The sequence below is a fragment of the Vulpes vulpes genome, chromosome 11 (genome assembly GCF_048418805.1).
Source record: "Vulpes vulpes isolate BD-2025 chromosome 11, VulVul3, whole genome shotgun sequence".
Classification (NCBI taxonomy): Eukaryota; Metazoa; Chordata; class Mammalia; order Carnivora; family Canidae; genus Vulpes; species Vulpes vulpes.
The window spans coordinates 81,462,722-81,473,291 of record NC_132790.1 but is presented as its reverse complement, the minus strand read 5'-3'; the positions used below and the strand labels follow the sequence as shown (position 1 = coordinate 81,473,291).

The 10,570-nt window shown below is 51.1% G+C and overlaps 1 protein-coding gene across 1 annotated transcript in view; it reads left to right on the top strand.

Moving 5' to 3' along the window:
* Positions 1-3,128: 3,128 nt before the first annotated feature.
* The window catches only part of SLCO2A1 (solute carrier organic anion transporter family member 2A1), an 80,986-nt gene continuing 73,544 nt past the window's right edge, over positions 3,129-10,570 (top strand). The window contains exon 1 of the mRNA XM_072726899.1: positions 3,129-3,500. Within this exon, the coding sequence (XP_072583000.1) occupies positions 3,405-3,500 (96 nt within the window). The 5' untranslated portion in view covers positions 3,129-3,404. The remainder of the gene's footprint in view (positions 3,501-10,570) is intronic.

The window sequence follows — 10,570 nt, the reverse complement described above, 5'->3', positions numbered from 1 at the left end:
GCATGTACTCCAGGAAGTTTGACTCAAAATGATCCCAGAGGGGTTCCTGTGTTCCCCAATAGCTGCTGCTCTTTCTGGGTTCTCTCTTCCAGGGGTTGGTATCACTAATGCAAGTCAGATCCTAGAGTCTGTCCCTAACATTCCCTAACATCTGGGTGCCATCTCCTAGCAATGTGTCTCACATTTTTCTGGCTCATCCCTCCCTACAACATCTCCACTGCTGCAGAAAACATCTTCATCATAGCTCCTGGGGTTCCACAACCTGTCCCATTGCATTCCTACCCGGCTGCCAGAGAGGTCTCCGTGAAATGCAAATCTGCCCAGGGCACCCCCTGTCCAAAAGCCTTATCCCCATTGTGTCAGGGATAAGGCCCACACTTCACAGCATGCCAGTCAATGTTCCAGCCTCTTTACCACACATTCCCACTGTCCCTGGGTCTCCGGCCAGACTGAAACCATGGAGCAGATAGATTAGGTCCCAATATTTCTAGTCTCTAGGCCTCCGCTTGAGGCTTCCTTCCTCCAGGTAGCCTTCCTGCTGCCTTAGGATGAATTAGGGCCCCTCTTCTGTGCCCCCATAGTAGCTGTGCACAACAGAGAGCTATGGTCTCTTTCTACAACACATTCATGCTTTCTCTTCTTGCTCCCCACCTGAGGCCATGGAGTCTTTGAAGCCAGGGCCTGTCCTTGTGCTATATTTTTCTATGGTGCTAAAAAGTATTTGCTGAAATCAAAGGATTTGGGAAGGGTCTTGGAAACAGACCCTGGGGGTGCTTATAGGAAATGGGTTACTCTTTGTGCAGACACCTAGAGCTGAATACACAGTATCCTTTCTCCCCTTTTCCCTAACAGAAACTCAATTTTGTTCAGGAGAAAGCAACAGCATAAACTACACTTCAGGGTCTCTTTTGCAGAGGGTATAGCCATGTGGCCTCGTCTTAATCAACAAGACTTAAGGAAAAGTAGCTAAGCATGCATGGGAGAGATCTGTTTCCCTGATGTGAGCACAACCCTTTCCTGTTTCCTGTCTTCCACTTGGAATTAAGAGAAGAGGCTAGAGGTGGAGCAGCTATCTCGTGACAATGAGCAAGCCACACACTAAGGAATCTTTAGGGGTCTAGGTCATGACCCCTAATTATATTCTAGCAGGCTTTTTTTTTTAAAAATATTTTATTTATTCATTTGACAGAGAGAGAGAGAGAGAACAAGCAGGGGAAATGGCTGGCAGAGGGAGAGGGAGAAGAAGCCTCCCGAAGAGCAGGGAGCCTGACGTGGGTCCTGGGTTCATGACCTGAGCTGAAGGCAGCCACTTAACCGACGGAACCACCCAGGTGCCCACCTAAGCAAGCTTTTTATTATGAGACAAAGAAATCTCACTGAAGCCACTTTGGTTAGGTCTCCACTACATTTAGCTAACCCCACCTCATAAGAGCAGATAAAAGCAGATAACCATTGGTGAGCATTTCTGACTAGGCCTTTCCTTTGGAGATGATGCTGGTCCTGAAGTAGGCAGAGGGCAAGGTTAATGGAATGAGATGAAATGAGGATTGGAGAAGCTGACTTTCCCTGGATTTCTATCAGAGGACCATGACAAGGCCTTGCTCAGGGTTTGAGGAAGACGCTCCAGACATCACAGCCTCAGTGTGCCCATGACCTGGGCCTTCTCTGCTCTCTGTGAAATGAGATGCTCTGATTGACATGCTATCTTCTTTCTCTGCTCCTCATGAAATGAGGCTGCTGGAATAGATAACTTTTCAAAGGGGATAGTGCTCCAAGTCTGGGCTTTGTAGTCAGGCAGAGCTGGGTTTGGTTCTAGCTCCATCACTTACTGGTTGTGTGTCTTTTGGTCATTTTATTAATTTTTTTTTTAGTTGACCTCTCTAGCATCATCATCTATAAAAACCCAGATTGTAATAGTACCTATAACTGTTGGGCTAATGCTGGGGTTCTATGGAATCATGCATTTGAGTACCCAGCAGAATGCCTGGACAATACACCATGGGTGCTGCAGCGTGTGTTGAATGCTCTGGGTGGCAGCCGTCCTTGTGTTCCAAGTTCTCTGCAAGGGGAGCCTGGTGACCTGGAGCTTCCTGCCTATTCTAGGTCTGGGGCTGCTGCAGGGCTGTGGAAAGCAAGATGCCCTTTACTCTGTGGGTGAGTGAGGTGGCCCACTGCCCAAAGGCTTTTCTTCCAGCACTGTGTGCTGTTGTATCTGGAATTCTTGGACTGCAGGTGGATAGGGGAAGCCCGCAGACAGAGGATGGCCCAGCCCAGGCCCAGACTCAGGCATTGTCCTGTGAGTCCTTGTCTTACCCAAAGTCTCCTGGGTCTTGAAGGTGGCCCTGTGCTTCTCCTAGCAGTCGAGTGGGCTTGCACGGGGGACTACAGGAATCACGGAGCTGGAAAAATACCTCCAGAACCGGATTCCTCACCGCAGCTGCCTTGGGCATAACTTCTCTTAGCCTTCCTTTGAGAAGCCTCACCTTCTTTCTCTTCTGTGCAGTACGAATCCTAGTGGAAAAAAATCTTGGGGAAGAAAAAAAAAAAAGCCGATGTTCTATTCCAGCCTGAGAAGGAGGTCGGTGGGGTGCGTCCCTAACGTCCACGGGGGCCCTCTCTCTTGGCTGCTGTCGCTCAGGCCAGACCCAGCCATGCTGACACTTGACAGCGCCTGCAGTTTACCTTGGCTCGGCTCCAGAGAGTTCGGGCCCTGCCCGGGGCGGCCCCCTCTGCAGCGCAAAGAGCAGTTTAAATATAAATCAGTCCTCGACACAAACAGCCCCGGCGAGTCGAGTCCCGGAGCCATCCCCGGAACTGGGAGCCCCGGTTTTCGGCGAGTGCAAACAAGCAGAGGCCCGCTCGGTCCATCTCCCCGAGGGCGTCGGGAGGGCGGGGGCCCCGCTCCTGAAGGCCCCGCGCCCCTCTGGCCCCCGGGCTCCCGCTGCCGCCGCAGCGCCTCTCGGTTCTCCGCCCGCCTCCTCCTGCCCTGGGCGCCCCGCCTGCCCCTCCCCCGCTGCACCCCGCGGGCTCCCCCGACGCCCCAGCGCTGCCTCCCCTCCCGGGGCCCGGCGCCCAGCAGGCGGGACCTCCCCGGGGCGCCCGAGCCCGCGGGTCCCAGCCGCGCTCCGGCGGCTCCGGCAGCTCCGGCAGCTCCGGCGGCCCCGGGGCGCGCGGCGAGGTCACGCGCGGGCGCCCGGCGCGTCACACCTGTCGGGGGGGCGGCCGCGGCGGGGGCGGGGGCGGGGGCTCGGGCGCCTCCGACCGCCGAGGGAAGGGGGGAGGAGGGAGAGCGCGTTTCATCATCGGCGACCGCGCGGCGGCCACTTATAAGAGTTCTGGGCGCGCACCCGCTCGCGCAGTCTCCGCGCCGCGCTCCCGCCCGCCGCCCGCCGCCCGCCGCCACCATGGGGCTCTGGCCCGAGCCCGACGCGCGCCGCGGCAGCGACGCCTCTCCCGGCCGGCCCCGCCGCTGTCCCCGCTCCGTCTTCGGCAACATCAAGGTGAGCGCGGAAGCCGCACGCGTCGGGGCCCGAGCGGCGGGGGCGCACCTGGGGGGGGGGGGGGGCGTCCGCGCTCCGTCCGCGCTCCGTGCCGCCCTCCGTCCGCGCTCCGTGCCGCCCTCCGTCCGCGCTCCGTCCGCCCTCCGTGCCGCCCTCCGTCCGCGCTCCGTCCGCCCTCCGTGCCGCCCTCCGTCCGCGCTCCGTCCGCCCTCCGTGCCGCCCTCCGTCCGCGCTCCGTGCCGCCCTCCGTCCGCGCTCCGTCCGCCCTCCGTGCCGCGCTCCGTCCGCCCTCCGTCCGCGCTCCGTCCGCCCTCCGTGCCGCCCTCCGTCCGCGCTCCGTGCCGCCCTCCGTCCGCGCTCCGTCCGCCCTCCGTGCCGCCCTCCGTCCGCCCTCCGTCCGCGCTCCGTGCCGCGCTCCGTGCCGCCCTCCGTCCGCCCTCCGTGCCGCCCTCCGTGCCGCCCTCCGTGCCGCCCTCCGTCCGCGCTCCGTCCGCGCTCCGTCCGCCCTCCGTGCCGCCCTCCGTCCGCCCTCCGTCCGCCCTCCGTGCCGCCCTCCGTGCCGCCCTCCGTGCCGCGCGCGTGCGGACCTCTGCGCGCTCTCACGCCTTCCTGGGTAGCAGCGGGCCGCTGGCGGCCCCGGCGGTGCCCTCGCACGGCGACGGCCCAGCCCTTTGACAAAGAACATCGTGGAGGGGCGCCTCCCCGTGCGCGGGCAGCTCACTTGGAGAAGGGATGAGCTGGGGGGAGGGATGACGGGCTGGGGTTCCTTGGAGAAGGCATGGGGGGGGGGCGGGAGGGATGTTCTCCCGGCTCTGCTGCCTCGCTGCTGCCGGCGAAGTTCAGAATCCCCCCACCCCCACCCCTGCCCCCCACCCCTGCGTGCTTCCTGGTCCTCACGGTATGTTCAGGAACATCGAAGCAGGTGCCTCTCTCCTGGCAAGTTATGGGAAGTGGGTGAACAGAAGATGGGGGTGTAGCTGAGGGTGAGGACACTTTCTTCCCGAGGGCAGAGCTGCTGTGATGAGGACTGCAGAGCCCCCAGGGAGGCTCCTCGAGGGTAGTGGAGGCGGGAGTGGGGGGAGCAAGGCGCAGAGAGGTGGTTTCCAGCAATCCTACAGTTAGATGGGGCTAGGTAAAGCCTCCGGCGCTGCAATTAAAGGGAAAATAGGGGAAGGGTGTCGCTGTGGACTGATGAGGTGTTCAACAGGAAAGTTGAACCGTGTTCAACAGAAAGCCCACCTATCCTTGATCGTATTGTTAGCAGGGGAGCTGGGATCCCCACTCCTGCTTCTGCTCCATCCCCACAACACAATAAATAGAGGCTGAGTTGATTCCATGGTTGGGTGTAAATAAGACACAGAAATTTTGAGACAGTTTCATATAATTCTCAAAATGCCTCACCTTTGGCCAGACCTGGATGAGAATGCTGTGTGCGGTTGGTTTTGGTCCCACCATTCAAGAGTCTTGGAGAAGTTTCAGCAGAGAACTATAGAAAATTTGGTGTTTATAAGTTAGGGATTGGGAGGAAAGGGTGGGAGCAACTGCTGGGTGGTCTGGAAAGAAGGAGGCCCAGGAGAGAGTCAGGGTGGGGGCAGCTCTCCCTATTTTACCAACAAGGGCAAGAAGGGTAGCTTGTCCCAGAACAGTTTCCTGACAGTGAAGGTTCCCCTCCCCCTTCCTCCCCAGCAAGATTGATCCATTTAGACCTGCCCTGAGTTCCTAAAATTAGTTTATGGTAGCAGTTTCTTTGAAGATCTGTAGAAATGAGATAATTGTTCACATGTTGATGATTTTACCGCATGTGCCTGAGGCCTGGACCCAGGCCAATTGGCCTCCTAAAGGTTCACACCGGTTAAGAGTTTTTCTTAACTCTAAAAATCAGATTCTCTTAATTATTACCTCCACTGATCCATAGCAACTCTGAAACCAGAGTGTAGAGAGACTCCCACTTAGCGGCACTTAACCTGAAACCAGGTACAATTTGAATATCTCAAGGCAACTCTGGTACCTAGAATTCCCTTAGTTAAGCTCACGTAACCCTTTTTTTTACAGGGGGTTGTCGGGGGATTGCAGTTTGTCGGGAGATTCCCTCCTTCTAGTGAGAGGCTGGGTGTCTCCTCTGCCCTCTCCCACTGGGTGATGGACTGCATGTGTCTTATGACATGGGTGACATGGGTGCAAACAGGGAACACCCAGCCTAAGGACCCATCATTTTCATGGGTTCCTCACTGCTGGAACAGACTAACCAATTGGGTTTATGACTTTCCTGCAAAACCCCACATACCATATGGTTTAGGGGAAGGGGATGAGGCCAGGAGACATCCAAGTCTAAGTCTAACCTCTTACTAACTAGGTGACACATGGGAAATTTCTCACCTTCCCTGGCAGCAGAGTCCTTATGTTAAAACAACAAACAAAAATGGGTACTATGAATGATCCCCACGTCATGGAGCTCCTTAAGGATTATGTGGGAGGAGACATAGTAAAAGGGTTTTGTAAACCATGCAGGACTCTCCAGGATTGGCATCAAGAAGATGTCAGTTCTTTCCTCAACAAACAGGACTGCACATTTAAACACCATTTAGGACCTGCTGGTCTACCAATTATGCCTTACAGGAGGCATAGTTAATCGTTAAGAGAAACTATAGTTAGCAATAACGTCCAAAGGAAAAGTAATAGTAGCTAACACTAATGGAGCTGTCTGGATGGACCAAGAACTTTGGACATATTTCACCCATATTTAATCCTCACTACAACTCTGTCTAGTGGATACTATTTAATCCTCACTACAACTCTGTCTAGTGGATACTATTACTATCCTATTAATGATGAGGAAAACAAGGCTTAGTGAGGTGTGGACACATAGCCAGAAAGGGGTGGAATGTCTAACTGGGTGTGTGAAACCCCAGGGTCAGAGACTGCCCGCCGTGCACCCTGCCCTCACCATCACACAGTACTGCTCAATTTTGGTTTGGCACTTGGGGATCCAGTAGGTATGCTTGTTCCGAGGGGTCAGTGCTTTCTTCAGGCCCTCCTGACACACACATCCCAGCCATGAGCAGGGGTCACTGTCACAGCTACAGGGTGGATGTTCCCAGTCAATAACAGGGTCACCACACCTTTTCACTCCACAACTTTCCCCTAAAGAGCCTGGTGACTCATATTTATGGGATGAGGTTTTTGTACTCTCTCCTGTAGGAGTAAATGCAATTGTATTTATTCTGGAGATGTCTCTATTGCTTCTGGCTTACAGGATTCTTAAGAAGCAGAAGACCTGCTCACTAGTCATTGTCAGAGAGAACACTTCAACATCCAGGACTCTAAATTAAAAACAGTTCATTCAGCGATTGTGGGGGTGGGGAGGCAGGAGAGAGCCTTTGTGGCCAACTCATCCTGGCAGCCTCAAAGAGATCTGTTTCTTTTTAAAATGAAATTGGGGGGGGGGGGGCAAACGTAGATTATCTTATAAAAGGAGTAGACTATTGGTAATTGCTGTCCAAATTTCAGAAACTCCCACACTTCAGGCCCCAGCATAGGGAAATAGTATATATCTATCTAGTCAGTGAGGGAGAGTCCAGTGGGGATGGTGGGCAGGGGACACACGGTGAGAAGAAAGGGAGAGACAGATCTCACAGCTTGGCCTGAGTGGCCCAGTGACCTCTGACCTGGGAGGGAAGCCCAAAAATGAGGGAGAGATGTACTGTGATTTATCCTAGCCTGTGTCTGTAACTTTCTAAGGCTTCTGACACCTAACTTTGGGGAGACATCTTGGGCTTAACGTCTTGGTTTTCAGAGGGGAGTACTATATCCCACGAATCTGACTGTTCGTGCCTCTCAAGAGAATACCCGGGAACAAAGAATTCCTTAACTGACCTCATTGATTACGAGGTGTCCACTTCTCCTGCCCTGGGTTAATGGGTATTAACTGATATTCAGGACAGCATTATCCATCCTCTGAGAGATCCTGGCTTGCCCTGCTTATATGTGGGGGTTGGGGGGAACTGGTTGGGTAGGGGTCACAGGTCACATCTTTCCTCCTATAATGATACTCAAAGCCCTTCTCCTGGTGATGAATTGTGACCTATGGAACAAAGAGAAGAGTGATTTATGTCTCACAAAATGGATAACTCGTCTTAACTCCTTCTGATCATTCTCCTGTGTCTGTAATAGTAACTTTTTCCCCATTCAAGTAGACCCAGATATGATGTTGAGATGTTGGGTTGGGAGCATGGCTTCCCCACATCCTCTTTTGCTCTGTTTGCGGAATGAAGAGGAGTGTGGGTGGTCCTCTGTGCAGACCTTGTCCCTCCTTGTTCTCCCTCTTCACACCTCTGCTTGGTTTTATCCCATCCCATGGGTTTAACCACTTCTAGCCCTCGCTTCACCCTGCTTTCTGCTTGTGGCGGTGCTGGCCTGAGAAGAGCTCCATTTATGTGCCAAAGCCAGAAAGCTGTGCATGGTGAAGCTAAGAAGCTTGGGATGCTCCAGGCTGTGGACCCATCAGAGGACCTTGCTTGGGGCTGGGTGAGTCTGGCCCCCATTTAATATCCTAAGTTCATTACCATGTGGGCATTGCACTCTCAGTTTCTGTTGAAGAAGGACATAGAGAAATAGCTGTGTGAATGTACACTTGTCTGTACCACACAGGACCAGCACAGATGGGTTGTCACCATGGTCTTTGGGGGCTCCTTTTGAGGGAACATGGGAGAGAGCTGAGTTCTTAGTACCAGACAAAGTTTGATTTATTTTGAGTTTTTAAAATCCTTTTTATTTTGAAACAATCATGTATTCATAGGAAAAATAGTATGGAGAGGTACCATGTACCCTTTACCCGGTTTCTCCCAATGGGTCCATATGACATATTGCGCTATAATACCAAAAGCAGAGAGTTGACATTGCGGTAATGTGTATAGTTCCATGCCATTTTGTCATACAGATTCATGAAACTACCACCCCACTGCCTCAAGACACAAAACTGTTTCTATCGCCACCAAGATCTCTGTTGTGCTACTCCTTTGTAGTCATGCCTGCCCGCTTCTGACTGACTACCATCACAACCACTAATCTGTTCTCCATCACTATAATTTGTCATTTTGAGAATGTCACATAAATGGAACCATGAGATATGTAACTGTTTAAAACTGGCTTTTCTTGTTTAACATAATACCTTTGAGATCTGTCCAGGATGTTGCTTGTATCAATAGTTCCTTTTTATTGCTGAGTTGTATTCCATGGTATGGATGTACTGTGATTTATCTAATCATTCATCTATTTATCTAATCACTCAACATTTGGGTTGTTTCCAGTGTGGGGCTATACAAGTAAAGCTGCTGCTATAAACAATCATGTACAGGTTTTTGCGTGGACATAGACTTTCATTTCTCTGGAATAAATGCCTAGGAGTGCATTTGCTGGGTTGGATGGTAGTTGCTTGTTGATTTTTTTTTTAAGAACCTACCAAACTTTTTTCCAAAGTGGCCATACAATTTTACATTTGCACCAGCTATGTAGGAGAGATTCAGTTTCTCTACATCTTTGCCAGCATTTGGTGTTGTCACTAATTTTTATTGTGGCTATTCAAATAGGTGTGAAGTGACATCTCAGCATGGTCTTCATTTGCATTTCCCTCATGTTGAACATCTTTTCATGTTCTTATTTGCCATGTGTGTGTGCTCTTCATTGAAACGTCTGTTCATATAGTTTGTCCTTTTTGTAACCAGATTTTTTTACTATTGTTTTGAGAGCTGCTTATATATATGAGATACAGGTCCTTTGTTGGGCATGTAGTTTGCAAATATTTTCTCCCAGTCTGTGGCTTATCTTTTTATCCTCTTAATAGGATCTTTCACAGAAAAAAAAAAAGTTTGGATTCTGATGAAATCTAATTAATCAATTCTTAATTTTCTGGATCCTGCTTTTGGTGTATGTCTTAAGAACTCCTCACCAAGCCTAGTTCCTGAAAGTTTTCTCCTATGTATTCTTTTAAAAGTTTTATAACCTTGCATTTAAATCTGTGATCCATTTTGAGTTAATTTTTGTATAGGTGTGAGGTTCTTTTTTTTTTTTTTTTTTTGCCTATAGTTATCCAATTGCTCCCGCACCATTTGTTGAGAAGACTATCATTTCTCTATTGAATTGCCTTTGCTCCTTTGTCAAAAACCAGTTGGCCATGCTTGTGTGGATCTATTCTGGGTTTTCTGTTCTGTTTCACTGATGTATGTGTACATCTCTCTGCTAATACCACACTGCCTTGATTACTGTAATGGTAGAGCAAGTCCTGATAACAGGTAGAAGCTTGATTTTTAGTCTGCAGTGGTATATGTTTATGTTATGGTTACCAGACTTTATAACCAATTCAGTTTCCCTTCTACTTTGCCTTTAGGGAGACTTAAAGACAAATTTGAAGCTTGCTTTTTAGTAACTGGATGGGATCTTATGTATTTCTGGGCTCCAGCTTTTCTTCTAGGCTTAGCTGAATAGTTGTCTTTTTCCTTTGAACTTGATTTGCTAATCTATGTTCCTAAACTTTTTCTATTCTCAACAACAGCCTTGCAAAGGAGGTGTCAGCATCTCTATTTCACAGTTGAGGAAATGGAGGTTCATTCAAGACCACCTGTCCAGTACATGGCAAGCAGGAATTCCTTCTTGGGGTCAGCTTAATCCCAAGCCCTCTTCCTTTCAGGGCCACAGAATGCCTCTCAGTTCTGGATTCTCTCATCCGTGAACATTTGGGCCTGAGCTCAGTGATCTCTGAGGTCCTTGCAAGTTCTCAGATCCTCATCTCATGCTGTTAAGTTGCTGATGGAGATGAGACTGGGAGCAGGGCCAGTTAGGTCTGAGCTTTGCTGAGAGACCTGCTATGAAACCTGGCAGAAGCTGAGGGTACAGGCTGGCTGGCTGTCTTTGATCAATCCCCAGCTCTCTCAGTTTAGAGGATCTTGATTCCTGGGGTGTGGCCTCCTGTTTGAGATGGATTACATTTGATCAGGGTGGGGAACAAAACCAAGACAGGGAGTGTCAGGCTACACCATGAGGTTGAAGGATGGGTGGATACTCCAGTGAGCAGCCCT